This window comes from Geotrypetes seraphini, chromosome 3, assembly GCF_902459505.1.
Source record: "Geotrypetes seraphini chromosome 3, aGeoSer1.1, whole genome shotgun sequence".
Classification (NCBI taxonomy): domain Eukaryota; kingdom Metazoa; phylum Chordata; class Amphibia; order Gymnophiona; family Dermophiidae; genus Geotrypetes; species Geotrypetes seraphini.
In genome coordinates, this window is record NC_047086.1 from 159,160,388 (window position 1) to 159,180,871 (window position 20,484).

General features: G+C 42.7%; 1 protein-coding gene across 2 annotated transcripts in view; it reads right to left on the reverse strand.

Annotated features, from left to right (window-relative positions):
• Positions 1 to 20,095, reverse strand: part of PEX7 (peroxisomal biogenesis factor 7) — a 244,241-nt gene extending 224,146 nt beyond the window's left edge. For both annotated transcript variants that reach the window (XR_004538935.1, XM_033939454.1), the window contains exons 1-4: positions 19,903 to 20,095; positions 17,923 to 17,980; positions 8,170 to 8,320; positions 254 to 331 (exon numbers count right to left, since the gene is read on the reverse strand). Coding sequence is in view for 1 of the 2 variants with exons in the window: in XM_033939454.1 (XP_033795345.1) it covers positions 254 to 331; positions 8,170 to 8,320; positions 17,923 to 17,980; positions 19,903 to 20,032 (417 nt within the window). In the remaining variant the exon portion in view is untranslated. The remainder of the gene's footprint in view (positions 1 to 253; positions 332 to 8,169; positions 8,321 to 17,922; positions 17,981 to 19,902) is intronic.
• Positions 20,096 to 20,484: the final 389 nt, after the last annotated feature.

The window sequence follows — 20,484 nt, forward strand, 5'->3', positions numbered from 1 at the left end:
AGGAACATTATCCCCCATTCCTTATGCATATTTATGTCTTCAAGAAAAGATGAAGGTAGGAGAGAGTGAAATGACATGGACACCATATTCCACAGTCAACAAGAGTCAATGAGCATCAATTACAGTCTCTTTCTGATATATAGCACTTCTGCAGCCCTGTTTCAATTGCTGATCACCTTTTCAAATATACCCACGCATGATTCTTTACATATCAACAAACTAGAAATATTCAACTTTCATAAATCATGCATACCAATTTGGCTGTCTGGTCCCAAGATCCAGATACCACTAGCTGCTCTCCTCTTGTCTGACTCCAATCAACACTGTATACCTATAAAGAGAGCAAAAATAATATATTTCAATTTAGATATTAGATTCCGCAACACAGGGTTCCTATATTTCATTTATTTAATTTGTTTTCTGTCCCACAGTCCCCAAAGAGCTCAGATGAGGCTTGCCTCTGAAGAGGTTCACCGTAGATGTAATAGAAGTGAATAGGAGAACCATCAGAGTGGGGATGCAGAAGCCTATGGCTGCTCCCACTGTCAGTGGTGCAAATGGAGGATCAGTCAGTCAGGGTTCCTCTCCACACCTTAATGAAGGTTCATTATTAGATACGTACATCTTCTATATTAGTGATTGCAAATTTGGGACCTGCTCAACCTTTTTTTGCTCATCAGCTAGTGTTAGTATTTGTGTGGCCCCAGAAAAAAAATTTTCATCCAATGCAGCCCAGGGAAGCCAAAAAGTTGGACACCCCTGCCCTAGAACATCCATATACCTCTTATTGGGAAAACAGAATAAGCCAGATTGTTACAGGATCCTACTACTTCTACTACTACTAATTATTTCTATAGCACCACCAGATGAATGCAGCGCTGTACAGAGTCACAAAGAGCACAGTCCCTGCTTGAAAGAGCTTACAATCTGAACAGACACAAAAATCTTGACACATAAACGTAACACTAGCAAAATATTGCACTTTGGTTGTACCCTCAGCCCATGGACAGAAGACACAACATGGGGTCACAAATTAAAACAAATATTCAGACATAAACAGGAAATCCCAAGCAGCCAGACTCTGTATACAGTGGAAGATCAAAGAGAAACAGAAATGCATTTCTTCTTGTACTTAATAAAATAAAAAGATAATCAAGATACACACTTCCCAAAGCTGATTTTCTGTATATACTCAAATATAAACCCAATCAAATATAAACTGAGATAATATTCCCACCCCCTTTTTAAGGGAAAAATATTAGCTCAACAATAAATCAAGGGTTAATCCAGCATTTCTCCTCATCCTTCCAATCTTTCCTTCTCTCCTTTCCTTCTCCTGTAGTATCTGGCATTTCCCTCCCTCCTCCCACCCCCATGATGTCCAGAAATCTCCTTCCTCCCTTCCACCCCTACAATGTCTGACATTTCTCCCATTCCTACCCCCCCCCCCTACCACAAGCCCCCCTGGACAAGCAGAGTTGTCATAATTCACTGAACAGGCATAGCTTGCACTTAGTCGCTTCCATCCTCCTCTTGGACCTACCAGTAGCGCACTCCCTCCCCCCCATACCTCTCTGGTGGTCTAATGGTGTATTGGAGCATGAGCAATCCCCACTCGTCTCCATGGTAAAAATGGCTGCCACAGCAGAGGAGGAGGAACCCTAGGCATAGGGAGGAAATAGTAGGAATGCCAGACATCACAGGGCTGGGAGAAAGGTAGGTCTCAAATATAAACTAAGATTACATTTTTGAGGCTTTTTTGGCCCAAAAATCTGGTATTATTTGAATATATACAGTACTCCAATTAACACAAAATAAAATGCTTTTTTTCTACATTTGTTGTCTGGGCATTTTATTTTTCCTAAACGTCTTGGTCTCAGTCTCATATTTCTTTCTTCTATCAGCTTTTTTTTTCCCAGGGTCTTCTGTCCATTTAACATTTCTTTTCTCTTTCACTTTCTCCCCTACACCTATATCTGGCATTGATCCTTTTCTTTCACTTTTTTCCATTTATTTTTCTGCTTCTCTGTCCACTCAGATTTCATCCCTCCTTTTCTAAGTTTTTCTAAGTCTTTACCCCATGTGGCTACTGTTATCGTACCAAGCAGCCACATGGGGCAAAGACTTAGAAAAACTAATTGCACATACAAACAACTATGGCGAATTTAGGAAACACCTAAAAACCTACCTGTTCTTGAAATACCTAGAAAACGAACCAGAACATCAGCCCCCCTCATAATACCACCACATACCCAAATCTGTAAATTGTAAACCCCAACCCAATCACTAACCATGAACACTCCATTCAATTTAAGGAATATTTCTAATCTTGTGTAAGCAGCATGGCACACAAACTGCTGTTAATATTATTAATGTTGGAATTACCAGATGTACAATGCTATACCCTTTAATTCGCTGTATGTACAGTTTCTCTTTATTGTATCTACAGTTTCTCTATATTGTAAACCGCCTAGAAGTCGCAAGATTGTTGGCAGTATATAAGAATAAAGTTATTATTATTATTATTATTATTATTTTCATCAACAAAGTATCTGGCAGTGGAGGGATTTTGTGTTGCTGTTACTGAAGCAACACCAGAATTTGGATATGCGTTTGTTTTGCATGACAAGCTGTACAAGGACACATTCTAACTCTATGCTCTACACTAGAATGGGTAAATACAACAAGTTTAAGAAAATAAAATGCAACAACTTTTGTATTGAATTTTTTAAAATATTTCTTACATGAAATACAGTATATAAAAGAAAAGGAACAGTTCTCCAAGTTATACAATGCCACATCTTAAAATCCACATCTAGAGGGAAAAAAAGGAACTATCAATTACTCAGAAAAAAATAAAACCTAAGAAATGACCCCCCTCCCTTAACTTCACATTAACTTGAACAATCCATTCATTGTGGAACACAAAACTATCTTTTTTTTTCCTCCTCTTCCAATACAAATTATCCCAAGTGTAAAGAACCAAATAACATTAAGGGCTCCTTTTACGAAGGGCCTTAACGCGCGGAATAGCGCAAACTAAATTGCCCCGCGCTAGCTGCTACCGCCTCCTATTGAGCAGTGCGTGCGTTAAAAACGCTAGCGCACCTTCGTAAAAGGAGCCCTAATTGTATCGGTTTCTAAAACAAAGTAAATTTAGATTCAGAATACTTTATATTTCACTTGTACCAATTCTAACACACGAACATAGTTTCTCTTGTGTGTCATAACAGAAGAAAAGTTGAGAACCACAGTTAGAATTTCTGTGTTGAAAGGGCTAAAGTTATAGGTGTTGGCCAAAAGAGGGCTCAGGTCCTGAAGGAGCTACTGTAGGGATTATCCCTGCTTTACCTTTTAGAGACTTCAGGCCTAAAACTTAGGCCAAGAACAATCTTTTCTCTCCTGGAGCATTGTGGTTATTAGGACATCTCTCTTGCTTTTTCTTGTTGTTTGGTTACTATAGTAAGGCAAGTTTTTCTGTTTGTTTGCTCTGTACTCAGCCAAGGTCATTTACCAGCACTGGGCCTCTTTTGCTGTGAGAAGAAGTGGAGGAGAGTGAGCTTTGCAGGCATTGTTATAAACTGTGTCTTGTTCTCTTATTTTGGCAAGACATATTGTCTGTCAAGTGGACTCTATTCACTATTCTTCTATGTGACCAAAAATCCTCTGCTGGACAAGTCCTAATTGGTACCTGCGTGTCACCTGCGCACAAGAGACAGAGCCCACACAAATTGGACTCATTTAATTTGGGTTGGAGAAGTCCGGATTTGAACTTGCTGAGTTCTCTTGTGCATACAGGAGGAACAAAACTTACAAGAGAAAAGTCTTCTGAGTGGCTTGCCTACCCGCGGATGATGGGCAGAGACAGTCAGTGTTTGGACATTAATGAACTTTATCTCTGAATTACGACCTATACCCCGAAGAATCTGCAGCTGAGTGATATGGTTGTTATTTGGCTGAAGACCTTGTACCGTGGCTGCTGGGACTCTGATCTACCCCACCAGAATGTCAGGGCTCACTTGACAAGCTTGTAGCCCCAAAGAGTAATCCTTCCATTGGCCATTGCTGACAAGAAGCTTAACCGAATGGTGAGAACTGGATATTTCTCTACAGTTCACTAGGGTTAGATAGGATTTATCTTTTGCTTGCTAAGGAAAAAGTTCTCCAGAACCGTTGGTAATTAGCCAAGCTATATATCTTAGCTAATGCTTAAATTCTTTTATAAGGAAATTTTTAGTTTGTATTTATATGTTTTGTATTTAATCATTTATATATCGCTTATAGTCTAAGTGGTTTACATTCAGGCTCAAGCATTTCTCCTATTTGTCCTGGAGGGCTCACACTCTATCTAATGTACCTGGGGCAATGGGGGATTAAGTGACTTGCCCAGGGTCACAAGGAGCAGTGTGGGATTTGAACCCACAACCTCAGGGTGCTGAGGCTGTGGCTCTAACCACTGCACCACACACTTGAGCGTTATAATTAGTGATATTTGCCGATTACTGAGTGCATTTACATATTTACCAAATATGTGCTGATAAATATTTTTTCATAATCATGAGTAAATTATTTTGTACTGCTTGCCAAATATTCTTCTATGACTTATATCTATTTTTTATAATAAATAAGTTTCAGACATTCTTTCCAATAAGATTGCAGTAGGACGGACTGCTGAGACATTGTGTTAAGTGTTATGCTTCCCTAGACACAAGCGCAAGAATTATCTGTAATTGCCTGCAAAAGATTTATTCCACCTAAACACTGCTGCACTACTAGAAAGACATAGGAATTTTTCAGTGCTGGAAAGACTGGTTACAGTTGCAGGTCTTATCCAATAGAGGGTTGAGTTTCTAAAGGAGTTAATACAGTATAGGACCCCTTTTACAAAGTCACAGTAGTGATGTTGATGCAGTATATGCACCGAAGCCTATAAGACACTATATGTCAACAAGCCAGGCATCTTTCTGAGTAGGAGGGGCCAGAATGTAGAATTTATTACCAGGTCAAGTACATTTATGTAAGAATTTTGAAAAATTTCGGCAAATGCTCAAGACTTATTTGTTTGCAAAGGAGTTTGGTTGCTCAGCTAAGTCATTTATGTTTATGCAAAAATGTGGAGCATTTTAGATAACTACTCAAGACTTGGGGCTCCTTTTACAAAGGTGAGCTAGCATTTTTAGTGCACGCACCGGATTAGCCGTGCTACTTGAAAAACTACCGCCTGCTCAAGAGGAGGAGGTAGCGGCTAGCGCGCGCAGCATTTTAGCATGCACTATTCTGCGCGTTAAGGCCCTAACGCACCTTTGTAAAAGGAGCCCTTAATAATTTGGGAGGGATGTTCTGCTGCTGAGCTCGCTATAAAAGAAGACATGTTTTATGTGTTAATGTGCATAGCTGTAATTGTTGGTTTTCTGTAAATGAACTGTGAATGTTTAATTGTAACCCACCTAGGTGTTAGGGAGGCAGGACATTTTAATATAAATAAATAAATAAATAAAAACTGAAAAATCTATCAGCGTAAAAATCACAGATGACAAATGACAGTGGTATTTGTTTGGATTTTCCTGGTGAAAAGGGAGGGAAATCCCACCTGCCAACACCTTCCTGCCCCAGGTGGAGGCACCAGGTGCTACACATACTTAAGAGCAACTCAGCACGAATACAGGATGTCCGGGGCTGTACTTGGAGATACCTCCCAGGAAAGAGACTTGGGAGTTCTGATCGACAAGTTGATGAAACTGTCCGCGCAAAGCGCGGTGGCGGCGAAAAGAGCTAAGAGAATGCTAGGAATGATTAAGAAGGGGATCCCGAACAGATTAGAGAAGGTTATCATGCCGCTGTATCAGGCCATGGTGCGCCCTCACCTGGAGTACTGCATCCAGCACTGGTCGCCATACATGAAGGAGGACACGGTACTACTCGAAAGGGTCCAGAGAAGAGCGACTAAAATGGTTAAGGGGCTGGAGGAGTTGCCGTACAGTGAGAGATTAGAGAAACTGGGCCTCTTCTCCCTTGAAAAGAGGAGACTGAAAGGGGACATGATCAAAACATTCAAAATACCGAAGGGAATAGACTTAGCAAATAAACACAGATTGTTCACCCTCTACAAGGTAGGGAGAACGAGAGGGTACTCTCTGAAGTTGAAAGGGGATAGAATCCGTACAAATGTAAGGAAGTTCTTCTTCACCCAGAGAGTGGTAGAAAACTGGAACGCTCTTCTGGAGTCTGTCATAGGGGAAAACACCCTCCAGGGATTCAAGACAAAGTTGGACAAGTTCATGCTAAACTGGTGAGACTGGACTCATTTAGAGCACAGCTTTGGGACACTGTCCCTGAAAACGGGACATTTTGGCATCCCGAAGCGGTAGCTCGGGACAACGGGATGTTCCGTCCAATAACGGGATGTATGGTCACCTTAATCATGTCCTCTCATCTCCCTTTCCACACTGCCACTGTCCTTAGGCCTGCGACAGAAATAGAATAAGTAGTGCATACACTCAGCATTTTTTAATTCCCATCCCTTTGAAGGGACTTGTGTCAGAAGGAGAAGGGCCAGCAGATTCCAAGCACACACGCATTCAGCATGAAGGATTTTTTTTTTAACTAAACAGCTATCAAATTTATTTTTTTTAAATGTCAAAGCTTCTCAAACTCCTCAAAAGACAAGGACAGCCCATCCAAAACCAAGAGCTCTTCCGCCTAATTCAGATTTCTCTCATTTCAATGGTTTCAAAATATAGACAAAAGTGGCATTAATAATATACATTTTTAATAATAGTAGATGACAGCTGCTATTATCTTTTAATACCAGCTAGTAATGCTACATTTCTTTTCTACTGTGACCCTTTCTAGTGCACATGAAAGAATCTGTAATTCTTATTTTAAAATTAAAAGAAAAAAACCATATCCTTTAACAAAGAGAATAAAAAGAGCAGCAGTCAAAACAACGCTTTCAAAAGTAGTACAATTTATTACCAAGATTATTTTAACTTACAGGAAAACCAAACTCCTAGCAGTTAAAATTTATAAAAATCAAAACATGTATTCCTTCTCTAGTAAGTCCCACACCACCACTACCCAACACCTATCTCCTGGTTCTTTCTCCATCCCTCTTTTCCTCAAACATTCACTTGGCACACTTATCCCTACAGCTCTCCTGTAGCACCCTGTCTCTCTCTCTCACACACATAAAGCTCGCTCCACCAAACCATTTTCTCTCTCTCAGATTCACCCTCCCTGCCTCAAACTACTTTTATGAACCCTACCTGCCCCACAAAGCCCTGTATCTTTCTCACAATCCTCAAGGCACTTATCCCAGCATTGCTGTCTGTAGCATGTCTTTTTCAATATCCTCCTTCACAAACACTCTATAGCTCTCCCTCAACCCACTATGCACTCACTCCAAGCCAAAGCTTTTTCTTCTGAATCCTGCTGTCAAACTTCCCCATCGCCTGCACATACACTGAGCAAGGCCTCTCCCCTCCAAACAATTCCTCACACACACCTTTAACTCTTCAACCCCAAGCACCCCAAATTTTGCCCCCGCTCAAAGATATTGATGACATACAATCCCCCCCTGTTCTATAGTGCCACAGGCACACTCCCCATCTGTTCTCCCTCCCCAAGGCAAATACTCTTCCATCTGTCTTCACCCTGCACAACCTTCCCCACACATCCTATGAGCTTAGCCCATCTTTCCCTATCTCCCCTCCTTCAGGTACACCTCCTTTCCTACAATATGAACTGTTTAACATCTGCCTTTCCCCTGCAGCCAAATCTGTAAAGCCAATGGACAGGAAAGAGGCTGCATATCTGGCATCTTTCCTCATTCAGGCCACCTGTAAACTTTTAACAGCACAAGACACCACTGCAACTCCATAGTTTAAAATATTCTAGTCAGTCCCAAGCAGTGAGGAAGAGGACACAGTCTGACTTGGAGATTACCTCCTCACCAGCTTTTAGAGATAAGCTCCAGTGGTGAAGCAAATATTAAAAAACAGCTTATTCCACGGGAGGAGGTCTGGAATGAGGAGTTAAGCTTGGGCTATGTGTCATGGGAAAGGAGGGGGATGGTCTCTAAGCAGTAGACATTTTTAATAGAACCACTGTAATATACACAAAAATATTCCAACCAGGAAAGGTTTTGGGGGCAGGGATCATTGGTTTTACCTCCTGAGTATGTTCCTTGTAGATCTGCAGTGGTCCTCCAGGTTTTGCTGTGTCCCAGAGCTGTAAAGATCCATCACCACTGCATGTGAGCAGCACATGTTCATTGGTTTCACTCCACGTCACATCAAACAGGCCATCATTCCAGTCAAAACTAGAACCAAAATAAGATATTCAGCATGCTTTCCATAAATGACAGTCTATCAAAATTCCAACTAGATGTTCCAGTCACTCTTTCATCCAATTTACAGTGTACTTGGTTTGAAATGAAAACATTTTTGAAGATGGGTGATAGAGAATGACACGGTGACAAAATTCATCACCGTTCCCGTCCCTGCGGATAACCACGGTAAACCATCTTCATGTCATTCTTTAAGGAGAGAGGGAAGAATCAGAGTATGAATGGCACAACCATTGACCCGCAAGCTTTGCTTTGAAGAATGATGGTGTAGAAGGACTGAGGCTGAAATAGACACTAAAAAATGACATGGGATTATTTCCCGCGGTTATCCGCGGGGGCGGGAACAGTGATGAATTTTGTCACCATGTCATTCTCTAATGGGTGATTCTGCCTTGCCTTTTACAAAAACCTGCAGTAGTCAGGGACTACTGGATTTTGATATTGGAGGGGAAATAGTAGGCCAATGGTTAGCACAGTGGGTTGAAAACCAATAGAACAAACTTCAATTGCCACCATAGCTCCTTGTGACTCTGGGCAAGTTACTTAACCCTCTGTTGCCCCCAAATACAATACTTAGATTGTGAGCCCACAATGAACAGAGAAAGTACCTGCATGTAATAAATGTAAACCACTTTGGTTGTATCACAGAAAGACAGTATATCAAACCCATGACCCTTTACTCTGACTTTTCACAGGAGGCAGATTGTCATTGCCTCTATACAGAGAACCCTGATCTGAACACAATTACAGGTCTGACATTCCCACAGTTTACTGCGGGCGAGGCTCACCACTGAGGTAACGCACTTAATCTCCTGGTATGAGTGTGCAACTGAATAGTCGGAGTCAGACAGTAGAAAACTTGTAGATATAGGCCACCCTTGTATAAACAATGCCCGTACAGGGCACATCATGGTAGCCAAATTATCTGTCACGTCTGTAATGTCTAAGCTATGGAACATATGTGTTAGATTGTAATATTAATACTGCACACCTTGATTGCAAAGTCATAACCCCACGCACTCCCAAATGGTAACCCTATGTAATATTTATTGTAACCCTAAAAATCTCAACTGCAACCATATGTAATGTTATATTGTAACACTGTGAATGTTAAACTGTAACCCATTCTGAGCTCTCTGGGGAGAAGAACGGGATATAAAACCAAATAAATAAATAAATGGAGAAGCTGAAGGTTTGGTATACTAACTCCACTGCCCTGGTCCCAGCACAGATCCCAGAGTACTTTACTATTCACCTTTCTCTGTTGAGGTAATTGACCATTTAGCCCTACTCCTTGTCTTTTTTGACTTGGTTCCTGATGTATAACAGGATATTGCAACCTTTTTCATGATGTTTTTATTTCATGAGGTCTCCTGAAGTATTTTGTCAAATGCATTTACACATTCTTTTCAGCAAGTGTGAATTTTGTATTCTACTGGGGATAAAACCAAATAAGGTCTATGGGCTAGATTCACTAACCACCATTGCGTTCCTGATCTGTGACCGATCCGTGCAGGCCCGACGAATTCCCAAAACAAAAAATTTTAAATGAGGGCGATCGCAGGAACGCCCCCCTCTGATCGCACGGATCGCTAGTGTGCGATCCCGATGCATGCGCAGACCATCTGTAGATGGTCTGCACATGCATCAAAGAGCCTTCTGAGCCGCAACTTTTTTTAAACTTTTACTAGCCCTGTGAGTCTGTAGTTTTAACCCACTTTAAACCCACAGGTTAAAACCACAGGCTCGAAGTGCAGGGAAAGATAGGAGAGATTCGGGGCGGCAGGCAGGAAAGATTCGATTCAGAGCAGGGCGGTGATTCGGGGCGGCAGGCAGGAGAGATTCGGGGCAGAGAAGGGCGGTAATTCTGGGCGACAGGCAGGAGAGATACAGGGCAGAGCTCAAGATCGGGGCAGAGAGATAAATATTGTCAGGGCAGCAGACAGCAGGGCGTGCAGAGAGCAGGGCAGGCAGCAAGGCGGCAACAGAGCTGGAGAGTCGGAAAGGACGTTTGCGACTGGTCCCCAGCAGTCGCTTCTTGTGTTGATTGGCCAGCCCAGTCGGTTTGCAAGATTTCTTTAGTGAATTGAGTCCCTGCCTACTTTGCATGCCGTTCCCCTCATTTGCATGCACGGATCGGAATCAGATTGGCAGAGAGGTAAGTGAATCGGGCCGGAGTAAAATCGGGTCGCAAACCGATCGGTACACGATCGGTTTGCTTAGTGAATCTAGCCCTATGTTGCCTTCATAAAATAATGACTCACTACTTCAACAAACAATGGTGAAGAACCTCTTGTATGTGATACACAACTCCCAGTGATAGGTTCTTTATGCAATTGGTTTTATATGTGTCTCGAGGGAAAGACCTCAGAAACCTGCATCCAACACAGAACGGTCAGTTCTTGTGGTGGTGTAACTTAGCAGGACAGATTTTCTATCATTGGTCGCAAAACCCTCCACACACCAGTCCCGAGTGCTTTCTATCAATATTAATTTCTATAGCACTAGGTGTATGAAAATATGGTGCACTTATCTGGTTGCAGAATAAGGCCCGACGGGACCCGTTTCGCCAGCTTATGGCTTCGTCAGGGATCCTATTTTTGTAACAGCTGCAAGACAACAATAAGACAAGTGCTGAGCCATCGCTAAGGTAGCTAAACATCCAATTGTCACTGCAAATTTATACGAAATCGTACTCACTGTGTTCAGTCCTGAAAACACTTCAAAAAATGGCGCCGGAGGCGAACAGACGCCGCGCATGCGTATTTAAGAACATGCAATCATGACGTCATCCAAAGAGTAATAAAAAACGTCAGAGAAAAGACATTAGAAAAAAGAGTGCCAACCGATGTTCCCATTCAAACCGGTTGGTTTTAAAGCACTAAGTTGGAACGTCCATCTGGCTTCTCTTTGTAATAATCTAGTGTGTCGGTCACCCCCCCGCTCGTTATTAGGTACATGGTCAATGCACATACAGGATAAATGATGAAAATCATGCTTAAATTCCAGACAGTGTTCCACGATGGGGGCACTAATTCTTTTGAGCTTAAGATTAGAACGATGCTCGTACATCCTGATTTTAAACGGACGTATTGTTTTCCCTATATATACTTTCTTGCAAGGGCAAAAAATAGCGTACACTACGAAATCAGAGTTACATGTCATATGATGTTTCAAATAATACATTCTTTTGTCAACAGGGTTTATGAAGCTGGATCCCTGTACCGTCATCTGGCATATACTACAGGTGCCACACTTCACAAAACCCCATGGCTGAGTTGTTAATTCCCTCGGAGTTGTGCGATACATGGAAGGACTTAGTAGATCTTTAAGGTTCTTGTCCCTTGTGTACGCAATCCGTAAAGGGACGTCATGAAATAAAGGAAGGGTTTGGATTATCCTCCAATTCTTTTTCATGATAGTAGCCGGAGCATTTCCTTGTGCTGTGAATCTCATCACACACGTTTGAACATGGTCTCTATTCATCTCTGGCAAAGTCTCCTTCGGTGCCAACAGCCAATCTCTATTATAATACTTGGCACGTTTCTGTGCTCGTTTAACTACCTGGTGCGGGTAGCCGCGTAAGCGCAGCTTCTCCCCGAACCCCGTAGCTTGGGTCTTGTAACGGTTTCCGGTGGAACAATTCCTCTTAATCCGGAGGAATTGGGAAAACGGCAAATTGTTTCTTAAAGCCATGGGGTGGCAACTAGTGTACTCCAAAATGGTATTTCGGTCGGTCGGCTTGATGTATAAATCAGTGGCAAAAGAACCATCAGACTGAATGACTATGACATCTAAAAAACCACAGAAGATGTTGAAAACTTCATGGTGAATTGAATGCATTCATCACATGTGTTTAACCAAGTATGAAACTGTTGTAGTTCTTTTTCCGTGCCGCTCCATAGCATGAACACGTCGTCTATGTAACGGAACCATTGGAAAATTTTTGAATGAAAAGGGGAACAATCCACCCACGTTTTTTCAAACGCCGCCATATAAAGGTTGGCGACCGAAGGGGCAAACGTTGCCCCCATAGCCACTCCAGTTCTTTGTTTATAAAAACTGCCGTCAAACATAAAGAAGTTCTCCTTCATCGTAATTCTAGCGAGATTTGAGAGAAAATCAGTGGGTATTAAATGTGGTCTCGGTCTGTTCTCAAACACCTCACTCAGGACCTGTAGGGCATTATCCTGAGGGATGGAAGTATAGAGGGAGACAACGTCCATAGTGACCAACAAAAAAGGGAAGCTGTCCGCCTCTATGACTGACAATTTGTTCAAGAAATCAGCGGTATCCTTAAGGTATGAAGGAACTTTCGGAACTTCGTGCTTCAAAAATTGATCTACAAACGTAGATAAAGTTTCAAGCAAGGAATTGCGAGATGACATAATCGGTCGTCCAGGCGGGAACTGAAGATTCTTGTGAATTTTCGGTAACGTGTAAAACACCGGAACCGTGGGCCATTGCTTGTTCAAAAAGCGATGATCCCTCTGAGTGATGAAACCTGCTGTCAGACCAGCATTTGTCAATTTCAAAATTTCTCGCTGCAGCCTCATGGTCGGGTTCCATTCCAGTTTTTCATACACATCCAGTTGGCTCAGTTGTTGGCGGATCTCATTAACGTAATAATCTCTGTCGAGGACTACCACCGCACCCCCCTTGTCTGCTTTCTTGATGATGATATTCTCATCTTTCCGGAGAGCGGACAAGGCTTTCCGGTGTGCCGCATTCAGATTGCCTTTGGTCTTGTGACAAGTGTCAAACCATTCGTGCATATCCCTCAAGACACATTTCTTGAAGGCGCTAATGACAGGGTCAACAGGGCCAGGAGGCACCCAAGTGGAGTGAGGACTCACAATCGTGCGATCATGATGCTCTGTTTTATCACCAAAAAAAAACTCGCAATTGTATGAGCCGCAAAAATTTCTCCAAATCCACTGAGAACTGAAAAAAATCAAAACTCGAAGAAGGAACAAACGACAGTCCCTTCGTTAAAAGATCCACTTCAGCAACCGAGAGTAACTGGCTAGATATGTTGATTACCACTGGTTTGTTTTCGTTTGGGACCTTGTGTTCGGTCGTGTGCGTGATCCTCCTCTTCTGCCTCTGGTCCTTCCACGTCTTTGAGGTTGTCCTGACCGTAAAAAAGTCTGGTTGGAATCAGTAGTGGAGGACGAAGAAGACAACACGCCCTCCGAACCACTCTTACTACCACCAGTGAACCCCTTCTGTGAAGCATCCGGATACATCCAGGGATAAACATGTTGACTACTATAGTCATTCTCATCCCTTTTGAACTTCTTAGTTTTATTTCTTCTCAAAGTTTCTTTAAATTTATCCATGTTATCATTTAAGTGCTTCAGCTGAGACTCAAACTCCTCAGAAGATTGTGTGTTCTTTAAACTACTGATATCCTCATCCAATTTCATCTTCAAATCATTTACGCTAGAGGAGCTCTTCTCGATTATAAGTAGCATCAAGTCTAAGGAGCACTTGTTCAGGATCTTGTTCCAAGTGCTAATAAACTCAGAGTCATCTTTAAACGCTTGGGGGGCTTTATTCATCCTTAAGCCCCTCGGGATTCTCTCCACCTGGAATGGAACCCGACCATGAGGCTGCAGCGAGAAATTTTGAAATTGACAAATGCTGGTCTGACAGCAGGTTTCATCACTCAGAGGGATCATCGCTTTTTGAACAAGCAATGGCCCACGGTTCCGGTGTTTTACACGTTACCGAAAATTCACAAGAATCTTCAGTTCCCGCCTGGACGACCGATTATGTCATCTCGCAATTCCTTGCTTGAAACTTTATCTACGTTTGTAGATCAATTTTTGAAGCACGAAGTTCCGAAAGTTCCTTCATACCTTAAGGATACCGCTGATTTCTTGAACAAATTGTCAGTCATAGAGGTGGACAGCTTCCCTTTTTTGTTGGTCACTATGGACGTTGTCTCCCTCTATACTTCCATCCCTCAGGATAATGCCCTACAGGTCCTGAGTGAGGTGTTTGAGAACAGACCGAGACCACATTTAATACCCACTGATTTTCTCTCAAATCTCGCTAGAATTACGATGAAGGAGAACTTCTTTATGTTTGACGGCAGTTTTTATAAACAAAGAACTGGAGTGGCTATGGGGGCAACGTTTGCCCCTTCGGTCGCCAACCTTTATATGGCGGCGTTTGAAAAAACGTGGGTGGATTGTTCCCCTTTTCATTCAAAAATTTTCCAATGGTTCCGTTACATAGACGACGTGTTCATGCTATGGAGCGGCACGGAAAAAGAACTACAACAGTTTCATACTTGGTTAAACACATGTGATGAATGCATTCAATTCACCATGAAGTTTTCAACATCTTCTGTGGTTTTTTAGATGTCATAGTCATTCAGTCTGATGGTTCTTTTGCCACTGATTTATACATCAAGCCGACCGACCGAAATACCATTTTGGAGTACACTAGTTGCCACCCCATGGCTTTAAGAAACAATTTGCCGTTTTCCCAATTCCTCCGGATTAAGAGGAATTGTTCCACCGGAAACCGTTACAAGACCCAAGCTACGGGGTTCGGGGAGAAGCTGCGCTTACGCGGCTACCCGCACCAGGTAGTTAAACGAGCACAGAAACGTGCCAAGTATTATAATAGAGATTGGCTGTTGGCACCGAAGGAGACTTTGCCAGAGATGAATAGAGACCATGTTCAAACGTGTGTGATGAGATTCACAGCACAAGGAAATGCTCCGGCTACTATCATGAAAAAGAATTGGAGGATAATCCAAACCCTTCCTTTATTTCATGACGTCCCTTTACGGATTGCGTACACAAGGGACAAGAACCTTAAAGATCTACTAAGTCCTTCCATGTATCGCACAACTCCGAGGGAATTAACAACTCAGCCATGGGGTTTTGTGAAGTGTGGCACCTGTAGTATATGCCAGATGACGGTACAGGGATCCAGCTTCATAAACCCTGTTGACAAAAGAATGTATTATTTGAAACATCATATGACATGTAACTCTGATTTCGTAGTGTACGCTATTTTTTGCCCTTGCAAGAAAGTATATATAGGGAAAACAATACGTCCGTTTAAAATCAGGATGTACGAGCATCGTTCTAATCTTAAGCTCAAAAGAATTAGTGCCCCCATCGTGGAACACTGTCTGGAATTTAAGCATGATTTTCATCATTTATCCTGTATGTGCATTGACCATGTACCTAATAACGAGCGGGGGGGTGACCGACACACTAGATTATTACAAAGAGAAGCCAGATGGACGTTCCAACTTAGTGCTTTAAAACCAACCGGTTTGAATGGGAACATCGGTTGGCACTCTTTTTTCTAATGTCTTTTCTCTGACGTTTTTTATTACTCTTTGGATGACGTCATGATTGCATGTTCTTAAATACGCATGCGCGGCGTCTGTTCGCCTCCGGCGCCATTTTTTGAAGTGTTTTCAGGACTGAACACAGTGAGTACGATTTCGTATAAATTTGCAGTGACAATTGGATGTTTAGCTACCTTAGCGATGGCTCAGCACTTGTCTTATTGTTGTCTTGCAGCTGTTACAAAAATAGGATCCCTGACGAAGCCATAAGCTGGCGAAACGGGTCCCGTCGGGCCTTATTCTGCAACCAGATAAGTGCACCATATTTTCATACACCTAGTGCTATAGAAATTAATATTGATAGAAAGCACTCGGGACTGGTGTGTGGAGGGTTTTGCGACCAATGATAGAAAATCTGTCCTGCTAAGTTACACCACCACAAGAACTGACCGTTCTGTGTTGGATGCAGGTTTCTGAGGTCTTTCCCTCGAGACACATATAAAACCAATTGCATAAAGAGCCTTCATAAAATAGACAATCTTAACTGAAAATATTTTTAGGTGCCCCATTACAAAATAAGCTCCAAATATTGTGGGAAAAAAATGGTTGTCTTTAGGATAAAGGGCTAGATGCACTAAAGTCAGCGATCATCGCTAAACCTGTCAATCGTCGCTAAACCTGTTTTAACCGCTTTAGCGATGATCGCTTTTACCAATTCAATGCACAAAACGGCTCACTGCGTGTTTTTCCCCTCAATCGTCCATTTTCCAATCCGGCCATGAAAAAGTAGCCAAGCAAATCATGCACTAACATCGCTTGGCTATGAAAAAGAAAAAAAAACAAAAACAAAAACAGGGGTTTTAGCTATTGGGAAAAAAAACGACAGGTTAGACCTATTGGGATGCATAGGGAGGAGCCTAAGGCCCTGATGGACTCAGACACCTAAAGCCCCTCTCAGGGGTAGGGACCTTAGGCATCTGAGCCAATCAGGGCTTTAGGCTCCTTCCTCTGTATCCCATGTGATGTACAGGGAGAGGCCTAAGGTTTGACATATGAGAAAATCAGGACCTTAGGTCCCTCCCCATGCATCACATGGGATACAGAGGGAGGAGACTTAGGCTACTCCCTGTGTATCCCATAGTGCACTGGGGAGGGGAAGGTCTGTCATTTTCCACAAGCAGAGCTTAGAGCTGGAGATACGTGCTTCCCTCCAGCTCCCAACTTCTAGCAAAGGTACAGGGGGGGTTCAGGGAGCGGGGTTTGTGGGAGCATCCTGTGGCAGGAGGAAGTGGGCATACCTCCTGCCTTTTTTTTTTTTTGGGGGGGGGGTTGAAGGGTAGGGATGATTGGGGGGGGTCGGTGGTGCGTAGTCCAGGACCAAGAGGGGGCATGGCGTGGGGGGGTATTCAGCCAGGCAGAAGGAAGTAGGCATCCCTCCTGCCATTTTCGTTGCCATGTGGGAGTCACAGTGCCGGTTCGTGGGGGGGGAGGTATTGGGGAGGGAGGTGTTGGGGAGGGCCATCAGCGCAAGGGAAGGGGGGCTTTTATCATTTTTTTTTTTTTTTAATGAGGCAGATTGTGCATGTGTAACACAAGCACAACATCAGTGCCATTAAAAAAACAAGGAAGCCCTAACAGCAGTGACAGGAGGCTGCTTCCCCTGTCACTGCTGAGGACTCTGCGCATGTGTCAATTGCTCACTGAACGACTGATCTGGCGGGTTTGCATGGAAATGATTTGCACCCCTGTGCAAATCATTTACATGCAAACTTGGTAGTACATCGATCACTGTTCCACAATCAGCCAGAGAATCGGCCAACAGTGATCCAGTCAATATTACCAACTGACTTTAGTGCATCTAGCCCAAAGTTATCTTTCAATCATGTTCCACTGCATGGTTGACCTTATCACATCCCAATTAAATGAAATCAGGTCATCAAAGCTTTTCCAAAAGGCAAGCAATTCAAGAGGTGCAGAATATGCAGAGTGTGAGCCTGTCGGGACAGTTAGGGAATAATGTTTGAGTACCTGAATAATTTGTAATCCGCAAAGAATTGTAGGATATGTGGAATATAAATTATTTTTTAAAAATATTTCTAATATGGTCCTACAATACTGCCTGAAAACTTCACTTTTATGCAGTTTTATGATCTTAGAAAAAAAAAAAATTGCAAGGCAATCTTCTAAACACTTCAAAAAACATTATACATTATCTCCTTTACATTATCTATGAACATTATGAAATCTATGCTACCTTGCAATCAAACGAACTCCAGCCTCACTTTGTTCCAGTACTAGGAGCACTCCACAACCTAAAGCAACAAAACAAGAAAGTCATAAAAGTTAGACACCATTTATAGAACTGCCCCATGTCATCACCAAATGCTGCATGCCCTTTTATTGATCATATTTCTTTAACAGCTTCAATGAGAGGTGGGAAAAAGACCATACTCTTGAGCCAAATGTACTAAAAAGGGTTTTCACAATGCTCTACATATACTGAAAAATGCTTTGTATTATGCCATTGAAAGCTGTGACAACACAGGAAGTAGGCACAGGTTGGTAGGATGAAGTAACTCTTAGTTGCAGAAATTTGTGTATTTATGTAGTTTACACATTTTAATAATTTTGTATTATAAGTTTAAACTGTTTATATTTCCTCTATCTCGCTTCCTTCTTGATTTCTTGCAGTCTCCCTCAGTCCTTAACTTCCATAAGCAACATGTCTCAACCGGCTTCTGGTGATGCACCCTGTATGTAGTTTGGATGTTATACTAGATGCTAGTTTATCCTTATCAACTCAGATCTCTAAAGTAGTGTCCACTTTCTTCTACTATCTGTGACAATTGAAACATCTCCGGAAATATTTCTCCGAATCGGATTTCACACAGTTATTGTATGCCTTTGTTCTGTCTCGCTTGGACTATTGCAACAGCTTGTTTGCCGGCCTACCAGACAAAGGACTACATCGATTACAGAGAGTTCAAAATGCCACAGTGAGACTCCTAAAAAACCTAGGACCATTTGACCACATCTCCACCGCATTGAGGGAAATACATTGGCTCCCAATAAAGCAATAATCTTCAAACTATTGGTAGTAGCATTTAAACAATCCTATGGCATGGTCCCTCACTATAAGATGGAAAAGCTTCTTATATATCACCCATCAAGGCTGCTCCATTCCCAGCAGGAGCCCCAGTTCTGATTTCCATTAGCAAACTCTCTTCACCTGGAAATTGCCCGAACACAATCATATTCCCATAATGTGGCAAAACTATGGAACCAACTCCCTCTTCCCACCAGAAGAATAAAGACTTTATTACCTTTCCGAAAAGCCATAACACTCCTGTTCACCAATCAAATCATACTTCGAGTTTAAGATTCTAATTGTCCTAACCTCAGTACAGATCCCAACACTATGGGTCATCCTGGATAAATATCCTATCGATCCCCTGCCTATTGTCCGCTCACGTCTAATGTATTCAGACTAAAGCAGATGTACCTATGTAACCCTGCCCATTATCTATTGATCCCATGTCCATTGTCCGCTCACTGTAATGTATTTGAATGTGGGTGTACCTTTGTAACCCATTCTGGGCTCCTGAGGAGGACAAGCTAGAAAACTAATAAACATATTTGATATACCGTGTTTCTATGGTTACAGGGTTGTTTACATTGTATACGGTTACTTATTTTGTACCTGGGGCAATAGAGGATTAAATGACCAAAATCACAAAGGCAGGAGCTGCAGTGGGAATTGAGGTTTACTCCCTTTACATGAACGGACTTCTAGGTCAAAATTCTCTATTACAACCCCCCAAATCAGACTATAAGCCCCGCAAAAAAAATTGAATAAACCCAGGACTGGATCTGTCCGACAGGCAAACTGGCAAATCAGGGAGGAATAAGTTGCTTTGCCATAACTCAGGGGTAGGGAACTCCAGTTCTCGAGAGCCCTATTCCATTCGGGTTTTCAGGATTTCCCCAATGAATATGCATGAGATCTATTTGCATGCACTGCTTTCAATGCATATTCATTGGGGAAATCCTGAAAACCCGACTGGAATAGGGCTTTCGAGGACCGGAGTTCCCTACCCCTGCCATAACTGAATTATCTACACAAAGTAGCTGCTGTTGCAATTGAACCCGGCTGTTTACAGGTGCAGCACAGCAAACCACCCAATCCATATGCGATCTTTTCCTTCCAATCCCTCCCTCCCCGAGTCTAGATCACCTGCGATGCCGTAGTTCTGCGCTGCAGCGCATGCCAGCCCCGCAGGGAAGTAAGGCGAGAACTCCACGGCATACCCGTGCCGCCCCACGGGGAGCCGAAAAACCCGGGCGCCCCCATGCGCCTCCCCCATGTCACAGCGCCCCGAGCTAGACGCTCTCGAGCCGCCCCTTACGTTTTCGTCACTACCGCGACAGCCGTGCAAACGTCACAACAGCGCGACCTTTCCGGAACTTAGCACGAATGAGCAAATGCGCATGCGTTAAACTTACCTGTTTCTGCTCATGACTTTACGTTAGCCTCAGCGACTTCCAAGTCGAGTGAATTCTGAGGGATCTCATCGCTGTGCACGTGATGTAAATATCTGAACGTGACCACGCCTTCCCTCCCCGCTCTCGTCAAGCATGCGTTCCACGAGATGTAAATAAGTTCTTGGGTGTCAATCAGTCTCACTGAGGGGAAGATTCTCAAATGTTAGCAGTAAAATCAGACGGGCTGCTGTCACAATTTCAAAAAGGCAGTCATTCTTAAGAAACCGCGCATGCAAATGAGGTTCCATGATTGCGATCGGTACATGCACAGAAT